The sequence below is a fragment of the Mirounga angustirostris genome, unplaced genomic scaffold (assembly GCF_029215605.1).
Source record: "Mirounga angustirostris isolate CCGP_5_RB_7025 unplaced genomic scaffold, mMirAng1.0.hap1 SCAF_16, whole genome shotgun sequence".
Taxonomy (NCBI): domain Eukaryota; kingdom Metazoa; phylum Chordata; class Mammalia; order Carnivora; family Phocidae; genus Mirounga; species Mirounga angustirostris.
In genome coordinates, this window is record NW_026991724.1 from 52,495,059 (window position 1) to 52,512,860 (window position 17,802).

General features: G+C 55.0%; 1 protein-coding gene across 1 annotated transcript in view; it reads left to right on the forward strand.

Moving 5' to 3' along the window:
* The first annotated feature begins 9,974 nt into the window (after nucleotides 1-9,974).
* SULT2B1 (sulfotransferase family 2B member 1) overlaps nucleotides 9,975-17,802 on the forward strand; it is a 36,454-nt gene continuing 28,626 nt past the window's right edge. The window contains exon 1 of the mRNA XM_064581116.1: nucleotides 9,975-10,459. Within this exon, the coding sequence (XP_064437186.1) occupies nucleotides 10,389-10,459 (71 nt within the window). The 5' untranslated portion in view covers nucleotides 9,975-10,388. The remainder of the gene's footprint in view (nucleotides 10,460-17,802) is intronic.

Sequence of the window (17,802 nt, forward strand, 5' to 3'; positions counted from 1 at the left end):
AACGAACTATGAGTAGGGATCTTGGTATGACTAGAGCACCCCTGGTTGTGTTTCTGTATTGTGCAAGGCCTGTAGGTTTCCCTGAGCTGGGAGAGAGCCTGCCGCATCAGGGGAAGCAGTCCCGGGTCCCAGAGGGAAACTGGGATTGCACCCAGCTCTTACCATCTTTCCCTTCTGCCCGTTGATTCAGGCACGGTCCCACCTCCGATCTTATGCTCCTGCGGACCCTTCTGCCCTTCCCTCCTTCACCCCTTTCAAGCACTTGTGCAGATGTTACCACCTTGGGTTAAGATTGCAATTCAGGGGGCACCTGGGTGGCTCAGTTGGTTAAGCGACTGCCTTCGGCTCAGGTCATGATCCTGGAGTCCCTGGATCGAGTCCTGCATTGGGCTCCCTGCTCGGCGAGGAGCCTGCTTCTCCCTCTAACCCTCCCCCCTCTCATGTACTCTCTCTCTCTCATTCTCGCTCTCTCAGATAAATAAATAAATCTTTTAAAAAAATGTATACCTTTACAATGAAATATTCAGCAGTAAAAAGAAATAAAATACTGATATATGCTACACATGGATGAAGCTTGAAAATATTATGTTATGTGAAAGAAGCCAATCACAAAGGGCTACACATGTTGTAGGACCTCATTTATATGAAATGTCCAGAATAAGCACATCTCTTAAACCAAAAGTAGATTAGTGGTTGTCTAAGGCTGAGGTTAGAGGCCAGAGTAGTTGGGGTGACAGCAAAAGGGAGTGGGGTTTCTTTTGAGGGTAATGAAAATGTACTGAAATTGACTGTGGTGATGGATGCACAACCCTGTGATATTACAAGCCACTGAATTGTACACTTTAAATGTTGAATTGTATGGTATGTGACTTATAGCTCAACAAAGCTGTTAAGGGGAACATGGCTGGCTCAGTCAGTAGAGCATGTGACTCTTGATCTTGGGGTCATGGGTTGAGTCCCACCCTGGGTGTAGAGATTACTTAAAAAAAAAAAGAGAGAGAGATAAAGGGCGCCTGGGTGGCTCAGTTGGTTAAGCAACTGCCTTCCGCTCAGGTCATGATCCTGGAGTCCCAGGGTTGAGTTCCGCATCAGGCTCCCCGCTCAGCGGGGAGTCTGCTTCTGCCTCTGAACCTCTCTCCTCTCATATTCTCTCTCTCTCAGATAAATAAATAAAATCTTTAAAAAAAAAAAAAAGATTGCAATTCAGGGCGCCCGGCTGGCTCAGTCAGTAGAGCGTGCAACTCTGGATCTCGGGGTCCTGAGTTAGAGCCCCACGTTGGGTGTGGAGGTTACATTAAAAAATTTTTTTTTAATTGCAATCCAACTCCAGGCCCCGCTCCCAGTCTCCTAGAGCCTTGACCGCCCACTGGAAACAGGCCCTGGTCCATGTTCCAGCAACATCACCTGACTTAAATTTTCCCCTAGTGCTTGTCACTCCCCGCCGTTGATGGAATTTTTAGCTGTTTGTTGTCTTCCTTTCCTAGGATAGCACTTTCCTGTTGCTGCTAGAGCAAATTCCCACAGATGTAGAGGTTTAACACAGCACACATTTATCAGAAGTCCAAAGTGGTTCTTACAAGGCTAAAAAGCAAAGTGTGCCCAGGGCCGGGTCTCTTCTGGAGGCTGCAGAGGATACTCCATTTCTGGGCCTTTTCCAGCTTCTGGAGGCCACCAGCATCCCTCCGCTCACTCCCCCTTCCTCCGTCTCCCAAACCAGCAGCGGAACATCTGGAAATCTCTCTCTGACTCGGACCCTCCTACCTCCCTCTTTCACTTCCTAGGATCCTTGTAATGGCATTGAACCTGCCCAAGTAACCCAAGGTCATCTCCCCATCTCAAGACCCTTAACTTAATCACATCTGCAAAGCCCCTTTTGCGGTGCGAGGTCACTGATCTGTTCTGGGATCATCAGGGTGTGGGGTCATTACTGAGTTCCCCGCAACGCATCCTCAGCTTCGGTTCACCACTGTATAGTACTTGGTGCAGTGCTTGGCCCAGAACAGGTGCTCTGTAGGAGTTGCTGAGCGAACCAATGGGACACAGGAGCAGGAAGGGCAGGATAGATATTTGGTGGAGCAGGTTTTGGGGGACTGAGGGCCAAAGAGGAAGTACCATCCCCAGAAGGAAGTGAAGGTGCCGCCCCTGGCCCAAGGCGGGAGGATGATGGAAGAAGCAGGGATGAGCAGGACAGGTCAGGCAGGCGGGAGGATGAAGCAGCAATTGGGGCATCCTGTTCTGCCTGAGCCCGCCTCCCACCCACCTACTCACTGACCTCGCCCTCGGGCTGGGCCCCGGTCTTCCTGGAGCCACTGCAGGGAAGGGGGGAGGTCACAGGGATGCGGGACTGGCACAGCGGGTTTGGCTGGTCCTGGCATCTCGGCAGAGGAGAGCCCTGGGGACAGGTGAGGATGTTGCTGGGAGCACCTGGGAGGACTGGAAGACGCAGGTCCCTGTGGGCCCAACACTCCCGTATCCAACACGGCTACCCCAGAAGGCTCTCTGGGCTCTGTCTGCCCCAGCCACGGGGACAAGGAAGCTAAACTCCCCATGCCCGACCCCCTCCCAGATCCAGGGCTCCAGGCCCCCAGCCCCCTCCTCCCTCAGACCCAGGGGTCCAGGCGCCCAAGCCTTGGGCTCTCCCACATTGTCATCACCTGGCTCCACCTCCGGGGATCCCCGATCTCTGTACACCTGTGCTCCCTCATACCCCTCTTCTTTTGTGACCAGGTAAAGACCCAGCTTCTCAGGTCCCCCGCCAGCGCCCCTCTTCAGTGTCTGGCCAGCTCAGGGACCCCGAGCGAGGGTCCCCAACCGTCCACTCCCCCCCACCCCTGCGAGGAGACCCGGCGTGGCCCCGCCCCCCTCAGCGCAGCGCCAGCCCCGCCCCCGGAGCCGGGTGGGCGGGGCGCCCGGGTGAGAGTGCGGGGTGGGGTCAGGCCTGCAGTATCGGCCCTGCGGCGGGCTCCTCCACCGGGATGGGGTAATCGGGGTGGAGAGCAGAGAGCGAGGTTTCTGCCACGCTGCACACCCCGAGATGGGCCCGCTGATTAGAGGGGGAAACGAGGGAGGGCACCAGCTGCCTTTGAGGAGTCAGCTGCCCTCCCACCCCACCCAGCGTGATGTCTTCTTTTCCCTCTCCAAGGGGCCCTCCAGAGCCACGGGGACAAGGGCATCCCTTGCCCATGGCCCACGCCTTCCCTAGGTCCAGGTGTCTAGGTGTCCCAGTTTCGTGTCTGTCTAGGTGACGGGAGTCCCAGCCCCCAGCCGCCTCTTCCCTCATCAGACCTAGGAAGTCCTGGCTCCCAGCCCCCTCCTCCCTCAGACCCAGGAGCCAGGACCCCCAGCTCCTGTACTGTCCCCCTCCCCACCTCATTCGGATTCTTTATTCCTGACTCCAGGATTTGGGAGCCCTGCCCCCAGCCTCCGCCCTCTTGGGAACCCAGCCTCTAAGCCGCCGGAGCTGACCTGGTCCTCGGCTCTCCCAGAATTCCCCGCAATTACTAGCTTTTAATGGAAAGGTCAGGCTCTGGAGGTGACAATGGCCCCGATTCTGTGGAAATATGACCTCATGACCCAGTGACCTCCCTTTGCCCCCATCTGAGCTCTAAGAACAAAATGGCATAGCCTGGGGCTTCCTGGGGCCCCAGTGGGGGCCTGGGGAAATACCAAGGAATTGATGGCGGGGCAGAACAGGGGGGCACGTTTGAGACCTTCCCTGACGTCTGAGGCCAGAGGGGCTCCCCTCACAGTCAGTGGCACACGCCAGCGACCTATTCATCTTCCTGGGGGCTTGCTGGGGCGGAGGGGGCATGTCCTGGCCAGCCTAGCCCATCCTGACCTAGCACTGCTCCCTGCTACCCTTAATACCCCAGGGACAGGTATGAGCTCCCACCCCAGGGCCCAGAAATGCCCCTTCTATCCCCAGATGTTCCCTCTTTCGACAAAGAACATCCCTTCCAGGTGTCTCTCCGGCATCGGGGCCTTTGTTCCCACCAGACCCTCTGCTTGGAGGCTCAGGTTGCTCACCTGGAGAGTTTCCCCTCCTGGGGCATCCTTGTCACCGGAAAGCCATCCCAGACCTCCCACAGAGGCCCAGGATCTACAGGCAGGATACCAACCAGACCGCATTTGCCCCAGGCGAGCAGAGTCAAGTCCACTAGTATGCCAACCACCCATGTTATTTTAAACCTTCGAGGAGCCACATTTTTTTAAAAAAGAGAGACATCGATAAGATTAATTTGAGGAATATGTTTTACTCAATCCAGTATATCTGATATCATCATTTCAACGTGTAATCAATATAAAAATTACTCGGGAGATATTTTACATGTTTTATCTCAATTGCAATGCTCAGTTTCCAAGGGTTAAATTGGAATGTAATCTTACCAAAGCATTAATGCTGCACTTAAGAGGGAAGTATTTGACACTGTTTCTGTTTTTATTTTTTTATTTTTATTTTTTAAAGATTTTATTTATTTATTTGAGACAGAGAGAATGAGAGAGACAGAGAGCACATGAGGGGGGGAGGGTCAGAGGGAGAAGCAGACTCCCCGCCGAGCAGGGAGCCCGATGTGGGACTCGATCCCGGGACTCCAGGATCATGACCTGAGCCGAAGGCAGTCGTTTAACCAACTGAGCCACCCAGGCGCCCTGTTTCTGTTTTTAAAGTTACAGGTGAGTCAATTAAGACTAAATATAACTGGAAATGTTTGCTTCCTGGGTCACACAAGCCACATTTCGAGTGCTCAATGGCCACATGTGGATGGTGGGTCCTGTGTTGACCGCAGCTCTAAGCCATGTTTACTTACCTGTCTTCTCTCTGGATGCAGTGCCAAGTTCTGCAGAGGAGGCCTCCCCAGATAGTTGGAGGGATGAAGGATGGATGGTTGGAGGATGGATGATGAATGGATGGAGGGATGATGGATGGATGGTTGGAGGATGGATGATGAACGGATGGAAGGATAATGGATAGATGGTTGGAGGATGGATAGATAGATGGATGTTTGGGAGATGGACAAATGAATGGATGGAGGGATGATGGATAGATGGTTGGAGGATGGATGGTGAATGGATGGATGGAGGGATGATGGATGGATGGTTGGAGGATGGATGATGAATGGATGGGGGATGCTGGATAGATGGCTGGGGAGGATGGATAGATGGATAGATGTTTGGGGGATGGACAAATGAATGGATGGAGGGATGATGGATGGATGGTTGAAGGATGGATGATGAATGGATGGAGGGATGCTGGATAGATGGCTGGAGGATGGATAGATGAATGGATGGAGGGATGATGGATAATCCCTGCTGCTCCCAGGGAGCACCAGCTGACACTGGCTTTTCCACTTTCTTCTCCCCCCCACCTCCAAATCTCTTTCCTGTCCCTCAGATGCCTAGGCCCCCCATATCCATGTTGATGGGGTCAGTGATTCCCATTACTGTCCCTCCCCTCCTGTCATTGGGTAAGAAGCCACTCTGTCTTCCAGTTCCCCTTGCCACCTCCTCAGGAGTCTAGGCCTGTCGCTCTCTACAACCTGGCCTTGCATCTCCCCATCCCCACCCCCACCTTCTGAAGAGATCCAACCAATTTCTCCAGGAACCACCATTGCCCAGTTGCTCACTGCCCATCACCCTGTGATGATTCACTCACTCCATCCACAGCATTTACTGAGCAACCCCTAAGTCCCAGCAACTCTTCCAGGCCCTTCCCCTGGGATACAAGAGGGCACAAACATATAACAAGCCCTGTCTTCATGGTGTTGACAGTCTGATGAGGAGACAGACAGTCAGCAATATCAAGAAGTAAAACATTTAGGATGTCAGAAGGTAACGAGCGAAAAGTTTGGAGACCTTGGTGGCCGAGGTTAAGGAGAAGCAGGGCCAGCTGCAGTGGAGGGAGGCCCCGAAGCATCCGGCTCTCTGGGGAAGAGCACGCCAGGCAGGGGAATGGCAGTACAAAGGCCCTGAGGTGCAAACATTTCTATATCTCTGGGCTACCTTATCTAACTGGTCTCTTGCCCACTCAGACACAGCCTCCAGGCCCTCTTTCTCCCTTCAACATTCTCCTCTAAACTCTCCCTGGGTCTTCCCAGATGTCCTTGTCCCCCAGGGCGACCCCCCAAGTTTCCTTCCCAGTCTCCCTCAAGGGTCTGAGTGTTCTGGTCCCCCTAAACTCTCCCTCTCCTCTGGAACTTGAGGCTGGCTTCTCCTCTGGTTCTGACAGGGGGGACCTGGTGACGGGGTTCAGGGGAGGTTCCCATGGGAGGGATGGGACAAAGTTGTCACCTCCTCAGAGCCAGAAACAGTCATTAAAGGCAGAACAAAGGCAGGGCAGCCCAGCCCAGAGGGCCAGGAAAGGCGTCCCAGCTCAGCCCCTCCCCACTACCCTGACCTCAGGGAAGTCCATCAGCCCCAGACAGGGAGAGCTAGCCCTCTTGATTTCCCCCGCTCCCTGCGAGGGAGCCCTTTGCACAGATGGGCACATCAAGGCTAATTCTGAAAGTAGCCGAGGCAAGATTCAAACTCATCTGTGGTGGGGTGGGGTTGGGGGAGACTCCCCATACCGCAGCACCCTAGCCATGGGCCTTTGGGCAGATGAACCAAAGGGGTGCATTGCCCCAGGATGTTTGTCTTCTTCCCGCCGTCAGAGTGAGAGTGGGCAACGCTGCGCGGCCCTGGGCTGCTCATCCCACCTCTCTGAGCTGCCTTTCTGCATCTGTTATGTGAGTCTCACGTGCCCTATCCCTCCCACGTGCAACAACACAGAGCTGACTGTAATTGGTCAAGAAATCGAATTTTATTTTATTTTTTGAAAGATTTTATTTATTGGGGCACCTGGGTGGCTCAGTCGTTAAGCGTCTGCCTTCGGCTCGGGTCATGATCCCAGGGTCCTGGGATCGAGTCCTGCATCAGGTTCCCTGCTCCACGGGGAATCTGCTTCTCCCTCTCTCTCTGCCCCTCCCCCTGCTTGTGTTCTCTCTCTCTCTCTCTCTCTCTCTGTGTCAAATAAATAAATAAAATCTTTAAGAAAAAAGAACATAGGGAAAATGAGCCTGTCTCTGTGCTCATCATCACAACCACACTCATCGAGGTAGGCTCAGAAATGTTCCCAATGATGTCCATATCCGAATTCCTAGAACCTGTGGCATGACCTCATATAGCAAAAGGGACTTTGCAGTTAAGGATCTTGAAATGGGAGGTTATCGGGGCGCCTGGGTGGCTCAGTCGTTAAGCGTCTGCCTTTGGCTCAGGTCATGATCCCAGGGTCCTGGGATTGAGCCCCACATCTGGCTCCCAGCTCATCGGGGAGCCTGCTTCTCCCTCTCCCACTCCCCCTGCTTGTGCTCCCTCTTTCTCTGTCAAATAAATAATTTTTTAAAAAATTTGCAGATTCTAGGCTGGTAGTAGGATGCATATACTGTGTATTATATAAAACCTCCTGGCGCGCCTGGGTGGCTCAGTCGTTAAGCGTCTGCCTTCGCTCAGGTCATGATCCCAGGGTCCTAGGATCGAGCCCCACGTCGGGCTTCTCGCTCTGCGGGAAGCCTGCTTCTCCCTCTCCCACTCCCCCTGCTTGTGTTCCCTCTCTGGCTGTGTCTCTCTCTGTCAAAAAAATAAAATCTTAAAAAAAAAAAAGATTTTATTTATTTATTTATTTATTTGCGAGACGAGAGAGAAGGCAGAAGGAGAGGGAGAAGCAGACTCCCTGCTGACCAGGGACCCTGACTTGGGGCTCGATCCCAGGACCCTGGAATCATGACCTGAGCCAAAGGCAGACACTTAACTGAGCCACCCAGGCGCTCCTTGGAAATCGAATTTTAAATGGCAATAATTTTGTATTTATTCATCCAACCAAATTTTCTCTGGCACATACTGGAAAAATGACCAAAAAATTCTAGGAAAATTCCACCAAACTATCGATGGTGGTTCTCTTCATGGGTAGGAGGGTTACGGGGGTCCTTATTTTCTACGTGGACTTGCCAGCTCAGACATTGTCTTTCCTCCCTTCCATTTTTTTTTTTTTTAAACTAAGTACACATCTTCCTTCTGTCCTATAAAAACAAGTCATTTCTGGTGGGAAAATTAGGCTTCTTGGCCAGATTCATGGTCTCTGAGGGGTGAGGAGATGGGTGGAGTTGGGGTTGGAGGGTCAGAGAACAGTGAGGTGTGGCCAAGGAATCTCAAGTACTGGGAGAGTTGGAATACACGGGCAGGAGGCCAGATCACCAGGGCCTGGAAGGCCTTGGGACTGGGGGGAGGGGAGGGACAACTCTGGGAAGGACTGGAGGCAGGGAGGCTGGAGTGAGGCTGGGGGAAGGGTGGGACAGGAGGCCTGGGGGGACAGGCAGGGGGAGGCATGGGCTGGAGAGTCCTGGCACAGGACAGTGGGGCTGGACACTGACAAGCTTACAGGAGGGAGAGGAAGGGAGAGGCAATGCCTGGGGGTGACCCGGGGACCCATAAGGCCATCCCGGAGATGGCAACCGGGGAGGAGGGATGATTCTGGGGAGCCGCTGAGCTCCCACTCCCCTGGGGATGGTGCGTGCCTGAGCCGCCTGGGAGGGGCCCAGACGGAATGGTAAGGGTCCTCGTGAGGGACATCCTCCTGGGCCCAGGGGTTCCAGAAGCTCATGGAGAAGAAAGTTTGAGGTGCCCTTAGGACTCCTTAGGGACCCACAGACATTCAGGTCCAGAGGTGTCTTACAGGTGAGCGGTTATTTACCCCCATTTTTCAGATAGAGAAACTGAGGCTCAAGAGGGCACCTGACTGGATCAAGGTCACACACTGAGCAAGGGCTGGGGATTTGCTGGCCCCCTGGATGTGGGGGAGCAGACAGGAGGGAGGCTCCCAGCTGCCCTGGTGGGGGGTGAGGTTCCCTCAGAGGTGGAAGCCCAGGAGGGAAGCCCGTTGATCTCTGGAGGCATAAATTGCAGAACCCAGGGGCCAGGAGAGCAGGAGACAAGAATATTGAGCGGAGGGGCGCCTGGCTCAGTCGTTAGGCATCTGCCTTCAGCTCAGGTCATGATCCCAGGGTCCTGGGATCGAGCCCCATATCAGGCTCCCTGCTCCGCGGGAAGCCTGCTTCTCCCTCTCCCGCTCCCCCCGCTTGTGCTCCCTCTCTTGCTGTGTCTCTCTCTGTCAAATAAATAAATAAATAAAATCTTAAAAAAAAAAAAAGAATGCTGAGTGGAGGATGCTGGGGCCTCCCTCAAGCAGGCCTGGGACAGGCTGGTGAGCACTCTCAGCCCGAGAGACCCAGGGCCGCTGGGAGGCTTGTCTACATCACACAGCCATCAGAATTCAACTCTCTGTGCCCTGGCTCCGGGCTGAGGGAGGGGAGGGCAGGGGAGGGACCGACTATAGCCTGGGGTGGCTGGAGGGGCCCAGAGGGCAGCGGAGACACTCGCCTGGCAGAGTGGAAGATAGTGGGGGTGGCAGATCATCTAAGCAGCTGGCTGTGTGATCCTGGGCGGGCCGCCTGCCCTCTCTGAGCCTCCACTTGCTCATGTGGAAATGGAGCTACGGGGAGGGGGTATCGCCAAGGCTGTTGAGGACAGGAGGGACCACAGACCCTGGGGTCAGACCCATCGGGTTCAGCTCTGTCCCGGGCTGCGTGACCATGGCCATGGCACTTTCGCTCTCAGCCTCAGTTTCCCCATCCGGAAAGCGGGTATGATAAAAGCGCCCGACTCATCCCCAGGAACAAAGAGGTCACGCTCAGGAGGTGGGGAGCGCCGTGCCCTGACCTCTCCTATGAGGGCTGCCGAGTCCGGGGCCCAACCTCCTGTCCTCGGAGCCCCCGGGGACACAGCCTCTGGCTCGGGGACCCAGCTGCATCCCCGCCCCTGCCCATCTCTGCGCTCCCATCCTCCCCTGAGCAGAGCAAGTGGTTCTAACAGTGCCCCAGCCCTTAGAGCAGTGCCTCGTAGACCCGAGGCACTCAATAAATATTTCTTGAATGAATAAGTGAATGGGTGAATGAATGAACCCTCTGAGATCAGATTAGCTTTTTGGCACATTTGCAAACTGAGACTCCGGGTAGGTTTGCCTGGAACCACTAGCCAAGAAGGTTCCAGTATGGAATTGGAATTGGAGTGGCCCTCCCGGACTCTGCCCCCGGCCACTGGGGAGATTCCTGAGACGTGTCCATCAGCTCTCCTCCCCTCCCCACCCTCGGAGAAGGGTGGCTCCCTCCCAACCTCTCCCCGCGGTTGGAGGCGTGGGTAGCAGCTGGGAGAACCGGCTGGGTGCTGCCCCTCCCCTTGGGCGTGGAGGGAGGCACCTGGCAGGCTCCTCGGGTGGCAGATGCCCCCGCCGCACATACTTGGCCCCCGAGCCGCCTGCTCCCTGCGCGTCCTCCCCTCCCTTCCCTCACCGGCCCGCCATGGACGGGCCCGCCGAGCCCCGGATCCCTGCGCTGTGGGACACGCATGAAAACAACATCTCGGAACTCAGGTGAGGCCCGGGCCTGGGCAGGAGCCAGGAGATCTCCGCCCCTGCCCCGCCGACCCCCTACCCTGGAGGAGGGGGCCTGGGGAAGAGCCAGGGGCCTCTGCTGCAGCCTCCTGCTGCCTCAGACCTGGCCAGGACCCAGCTGGCTTCTGGAAGGGAGTGGGGGACGGGGCTGTGCTGAGTTAACCGCTGGGATGCCCGAGGTGTCCCCGACCATTGCGGGGCCTCAGTTTCTCTGTCTTCCAAAGGTGTCTTCCTGACACAGGGCTGCATGAGAGTGGGAGTCGGGCTCACAGTAACTGCTCAGGAAACGTAAGGGCCTGCTGCCCCGTTTTCCTCCTGGACACCCCAGAGGCCCTTCGGATGGGGGTGCTTTCCCTCATGGGGGCTCGGAATATGGCACCTGCTCTGCTCGGGGGAGGATGGGAGCACAGAGGTGGGCAGGGGTGGGGATGCAGCTGGGTCCCCGAGCCAGAGGCTGTGTCCCCGGGGGCTCCGAGGACAGGAGGTTGGGCCCCGGACTCGGCAGCCCTCATAGGAGAGGTCAGGGCACGGCGCTCCCCACCTCCTGAGCGTGACCTCTTTGTTCCTGGGGATGAGTCGGGCGCTTTTATCATACCCGCTTTCTGGATGGGGAAACTGAGGCTGAGAGCGAAAGTGCCATGGCCATGGTCACGCAGCCCGGGACAGAGCTGAACCCGATGGGTCTGACCCCAGGGTCTGTGGTCCCTCCTGTCCTCAACAGCCTTGGCGATACCCCCTCCCCGTAGCTCCATTTCCACATGAGTAAGTGGAGGCTCAGAGAGGGCAGGCGGCCCGCCCAAGATCACACAGCCAGCTGCTTAGATGATCTGCCACCCCCACTATCTTCCACTCTGCCAGGCGAGTGTCTCCGCTGCCTTCTGGGCCCCTCCAGCCACCCCAGGCTATAGTCGGTCCCTCCCCTGCCCTCCCCTCCCTCAGCCCGGAGCCAGGGCACAGAGAGTTGAATTCTGATGGCTGTGTGATGTGGACAAGCCTCCCAGCGGCCCTGGGTCTCTCGGGCTGAGAGTGCTCACCAGCCTGTCCCAGGCCTGCTTGAGGGAGGCCCCAGCATCCTCCACTCAGCATTCTTGTCTCCTGCTCTCCTGGCCCCTGGGTTCTGCAATTTCTGCCTCCAGAGATCAACGGGCTTCCCTCCTGGGCTTCCACCTCTGGGGGGACCTCATCCCCCCGCCAGGGCAGCTGGGAGCCTCCTTCCTGTCTGCTCCCCCACATCCAGTGGGCCAGCAAATCCCCAGCCCTTGCTCAGTGTGTGACCTTGATCCAGTCAGGTGCCCTCTTGAGCCTCAGTTTCTCCATCTGAAAAAATGGGGGTAAATAACCGCTCACCTGTAAGACACCTCTGGACCTGAATGTCTGTGGGTCCCTAAGGAGTCCTAAGGGCACCTCAAACTTTCTTCTCCATGAGCTTCTGGAACCCCTGGGCCCAGGAGGATGTCCCTCACGAGGACCCTTACCATTCCGTCTGGGCCCCTCCCAGGTGGCTCAGGCACGCACCATCCCCAGGGGAGTGGGAGCTCAGCGGCTCCCCAGAATCGTCCCTCCTCCCCGGTTGCCATCTCCAGGATGGCCTCATGGGTCCCCGGGTCACCCCCAGGCATTGCCTCTCCCTTCCTCTCCCTCCTGTAAGCTTGTCAGTGTCCAGCCCCACTGTCCTGTGCCAGGACTCTCCAGCCCATGCCTCCCCCTGCCTGTCCCCCCAGGCCTCCTGTCCCACCCTTCCCCCAGCCTCACCCCAGCCTCCCTGCCTCCAGTCCTTCCCAGAGCTGTCCCTCTCTTCCCCCCAGTCCCAAGGCCTTCCAGGCCCTGGTGGTCTGGCCTCCTGCCCGTGTATTCCATCTCTCCCAGTACTTGAGATTTCTTGGCCACACCTCACTGTTCTCTGCCCCAGTGCCTTTGCATATTCAGTTCCTCTGTGGGGATTCCCAGGGAAGTCTTTTCTAACCTCCAAATCTACCCCTGGCCATGTTCCTTCTATGGCTCACTAGCACTCATAGTGATGGTTTCTAAAACCTTTTAAGACACAGATTTCTTTGTCCCAGAGGAATTTTCTTCTGGAGCAGAAATACATCATAGAGTTCAAGACGGAGCTGCTCTGGTTTAAAACAGGGGAGTGGGGTTGAGGTCCCACCGCTCACCCTGCTTCTTCTGTGGGAGCTCCTCTCTGTTCCCACAGTCCCCACCTTCCTCAATGCCTGGGCCCCACCTGCTTGCCTCCACACCCACTCCGGCCTGGATCCCACACCTTTGGGCCTTGCATCCGAACATTCCTTTGCCTGGGATGACCTCTCTCTGCCTTGTCTAGCAAACACCCTTCTCACACCATGTCAGATTCTTGGCTGCCACAGGTGGGTCCCTGACCCCACTCCCAGCTTCATACTCATCCTACGCACCACACTGTGCACTGTTCACAGGTAGGGCCAGACCTGGGCCACCTCTGGGGCCCTAGTGAGTCTCAGAGAATGATGGCAAGGAATGAATGGAGATTAGGCAAGCTTGCAGGATGAGTCAGGGCTGCAAGGCAGGTGAGCAAGGGGCAGGGCAGGCAGGGAGAGGAGGGGCAAGCTGTGGATCAGAGGGGACCAGCGGGCAGTGGAAAATTCCCATGGGGACAATTATTACGCACAGCCACAGGATGCCTCTTAATGTCTGGCAAGAGAATTTGCAGGACACCATCTGCCACCTGATTCCATTTTTTTACGGCCCCCCCCCCGAAATCCAGAAAAGCTCATATATTACTTTGGGAATACAGTCACGTGCGACAAAACTCTGTGACACGAGGATTTCACGGATATAGTAGTTGTGGGGAGGAGGAGCCCAGAGACACCAGCGAGACACAGGGCTCAGAACGTTCTCGTTCGCGGGGTTTGCGATCCATCACGTTTTATAAGTCCTGTGGTGTTCCATGCTGTGGTGTAGGTACCGATGTACAAAAGGGGGATATTAAGGGCAAAATCAAAATTTGAAAAGGAAAACGTTAAGAGCAGGGGGCAGGCGGGACCCGGACTGTTGTGTTCAGCGTACCGTGGTGGAGCCAATGGGGAGACAGGCCCGGGAGACATGAATCCCTCTGGTCCTTTCTTAGGTGCCGCTTCCCAGCAACTGTCTGAGATTAACCGGCACACAAATGGTCAGCTATTGTCATCCCGTTTATGATTGAGACAACTGAGGCCCAGAGAGGTTGAGTGAGTTGCCCGAGGTCACACAGCTGCCAAGTGGGATGTCGCCAGGATCTGAACCGAGGCTGCCTGACTCTCGCACCCTGGCTGGCATGGGTGGGCAGGAAAGGAGTCTGGGGATGAGCAAGGGGAGGTAGCCCCAGCCCGGATGGGAGGCGTGGTGGGTGGTCTGTGCTCTGGCTCGTTTCCGGAGTGTCCACACGCTGGGCTGCACCACCACCAGCCCCTTCTGGAAAGAGTCGAGGCCGGAGGAAGCCAAGCAGGTATTTGGACCTGCGGTTGCCACCCCTCCCTTCCTCCCTCTGATCTTGGAGAGCCTGCTGCAAGGCCCTTTCTGATCTCCGCCGGTTTATGGCTGAGGTCTCCAGCCCTGGTTTTAAAATCCGGGCCCCCTCCTTCCTTGGGGAGGGCTGAGCCATTCAAAGATTTTATTGGCCAGCGCCCTGCCAGTCACAGAGCTGCCTTTTTCCCAAGGAGAAGGGGCCGCTAATAAAAAGGTTCTAAGCAATAAACAAATAATAGGACATTGGACCTCGCCGCCTGGGTGGAATTTGTGCAGGCAGAGAGGGGCGGGGACTCTGGGCTGCCGCTAGTAAATAAGGTGCCTTGGGAGATACTCACAGCCACCCGGCTCCCCGATGATGACCCAGGCTTGGAGAGCAAAGGGCAGGATGTGTCTCCATTCCCAAGTGCTCTTTCAGGGCTGGAGAATGGGAACATCCAGGAGCCGCTTGGAAAGGACTGAGCAGCTCAGTTTGCTGGGGGTGGGGGTCTATGGGAGGGAGAGTGGCACCCCGGCAGACTCTCTGGTGGCATCGAATGCCAGGGCAAGGAGGAAGATGCTGGTGTTGCTGGGGAGGCCTGGATCAGAGGCCCCAAGAGAGAGGTCGGGACCAGGCCCCGCACCCCAGGACTTTGCCACTGTAGGCAAGAATGCGAGTCACAAAGGTCGCAAGCAGGCAACTGGCCACGTCGCTCGCTGGTGGGGACCCGCGGGGCAGACAGGGGCGCTTGGAGCTGTACGTCTGTGAAATGGGTGCAGTGGGTGATGCCCTGGGATAGGCCAGACCCAGCGCTCTCTGCTGAGTCAGGGTTTGTTTTTTTCTTCCTCCTTCTCCAAATCCCGTGACCCTCCTCCTGAGCCAGGAACTCAGGTGCCAGGAAGGGTGGGGCCAGGGTGAAGAATGGTGATAATTAGAACCTTCTTGAGCATTCAGCATGCGCCAGGCTCCTTGAGGGCTTTGTGTGGATTAAGATCCTTGGATCCTCGAAACAGCCCTGTGAGGCCGCTGAGGTTGGGATTCCCATTTTCCAGATGGGCACACTGAGGCCCAGAGAGGACTTGTACATCAGAGATGCGCTCCCAGGGCCTCGCTCTGAACCCCCTAGAGAAAGAGCTCAGACAGGAGACCTCAGACTGCAGGGGAGAGCTGTCCCTCTGCAGACATCACCTCCACAAGCGGACCAGTAAGTCTGTGGTCTGTCCACCCTCCAGACCGACGCGGTCCCATAGATGCACAGCGTGAGTCCCCGAGGTAAACATTTCCTCCCGGCCACGTTAAAAAAAGAGAGAGAGAGAGAGAGAGAGAGAGAAAAAAGCGGCAAAAGACACAGGCAAAATCATTTTAATTCTGTATTTTGTCTAACCTGATATATCTGAAACGCTACCGTTTGAACACGGAACCGATAGAAAAAATTATCAATGAAATATTTTACATGCTCTGTGCACGAAGCCTTTGGGACCAAGTGGCCTTTTGCTCCAATGACACTAGTCTTCCATCAGGAAGACTTGACCTGCCTCTAGGTCTCACAGCTGGAGAAAGGCCCTCCTCAGGCCTGAGTTGTTCCCAACCTGCCTAAAAAGCTTTCTGATCATTGGAATTGAGTGTCAGGGTGGCAGCTGAAATCAATAATAAGTAAATACAATTTAAAGGGCCCCCTGTTGCTATGGCCACCTTTCAAGGGCTCAGTGGCCCACACGGGGCCAGCAGCTGCCATGCCAGGAGGTGCAGAACGGACTGTTTCCATCATTCCGGAAAGTTCTGTTGGCCGGCATGGCTCCAGGCTGTGAGTGACCCAAGGGCCAGGAGAGGTACATAGTAGGAGCTTAATAAATGCATGTTGGAAGGGGGGGGGCGGGAAGCGTTAGAGAGAAAGGAAAGAAAGAAAAGTCACAAAGAGCCTCAGGCTAAAGGCAGGGCACACACAGAGATGCGAGGAGTGGTGGACCATAGAGTATGTAGGGAACAAGAAGAACTTGGTGGTGGGAACAGAACAACACTGGCCATGCTGGCGTGGGGGCCTCAGAGAGGTGGGGGCCTCAGAGAGGTGGGGGCCTCAGAGAGGTGGGGGCCGTGCGAGCCGATGGGGGCACAATGAATCTGCTGGTCTTTGAGGGACAAAACCCAGGCAGCAGTACAAAGGACTCTGAGAATTTGAAGAGAGTGATTAATTTCTTTAGCTAGATTTTTCTCCATGACTATTAGCCTTAGGGAAGTGATATATCAAAGTGATACATCTCAAAAAAATTTTTTTAAGTTATTTAAAAGTTTGGGTGGATTTGAAATGTGCAAGAAGTGCCCAGGGAGGGGAAAGGAAACCGGGGAGGGAATTTTACCCCATCAGAACTTCAAATGCGTAGCTGCTGTAATGCAAATGATATGACCCCCACCCTATGCCTGAGCAATTCCAATTCCCCGTCATTTGCCCAAGTCGAGACCCAAAGACCAGGATGGGTGCAGCCCCTACAGGCATAAGAGCCTGATCTGGAAACAGCCAAGAACGGGGAAATGGATACGCACCCTGTGATTTATTCATACAGTGGAATTCGACTCAGCCACAGAAAAGAAAAAAACCTCTAATATACACACAGACATCCATGAATGTCAGGAACGTTACGCTGAGCGAAAGAAACCAGACACTGGAGCACATTCTATAAGATGAAAGTTCTAGAACACCCAAGACCAGACAACTCCATTTCTGAGGAAAACTCGGGACAGAGGTCACCTCTCGGGCAGGGGCGGGGACAGATTTGGAGGAGCCACCAGGAAACTTTCTGGGATGCTGGGCTCTTCTGCATCTTGCTAGGAGTTGGCATGGCAGGAGGATATGCGTTTGTCAAAATTCACTTAAGACTAATACATTTCTTCAAAGGGAAACTAGATTTTAAAAGGATGGAAGTGGGGTATCTTGCAGCTATTTTTGAACAGGACGAGACAGCTGTAGATCGACCTAAAAAATAACCAAGGTGCAGAGTAAGGTGTAAGGTATGAAATCAATATTTTTTAGAAGGAAGGGAGGAAAAGGGGGAAGGGGAGGAGGCAGAGGGGGAGGAGGAGGGGAAGAGGAGGGGGAAGAGGAGGAGGGGAGAGGAGGAGGGGGAGGAGGAGGGGGAGGAGGAGGGGGTGGAGGAGGGGGAGGAGGGGGAAGCCGGGGAGAAATCAGAGCAGTCACACTGTGAATATCTGTATGTGCTTCTATAAGCAGTTAGGTTACTCACCAAACTGGTAGTACTGGGATTCCCTGAGGCTGGCAATGGCATTGTTGGGAGAGACCATTAACTTATTAATAAACTCAGATGATCAAAAGATATAGAGATAGGTTCCAAGAATTTATTTTCCTAATGAGATTTTCTAAAGAGAAAGAAAAAGACGCATGCGCCTGCATGCACCGTACTAAGGAAGCCTGGTGGACTTAGCTTCCACTTGCGGTGTTCAACGTGGTAGAAATTCATCGAGGGCTCACATCCCAGCCGCAAGTGTTTTGGGCCACGTGGCCACATGTTTGGGGGGTCCCGGGCTCTTCCATCTGTGGCTCCCACATACCCCTAGACGTCTCTGGTCCCACCCGCCAAGGTCAGTCACTGGCACGATGCTTACGGTTCAGAATTCAAGACGTAGGGAAGTCATGAAATGGAAAATTCTAGTCTCACGACTACCCCAGAGCCATCCCTGGAGTAACCACTTTTAATGCCTACCTGCCAGAAATGAATCTTCATGCGTGTATCTCATCTTACTTATTTCTTTTGAAAACAGAAGCAAGATACTGCTTTATACCTTCTTTAGCCATTTGTAATACCTGGGACATCTTGCCAAAAAAATGCCACCTGCTTATCCCTCCAATCTT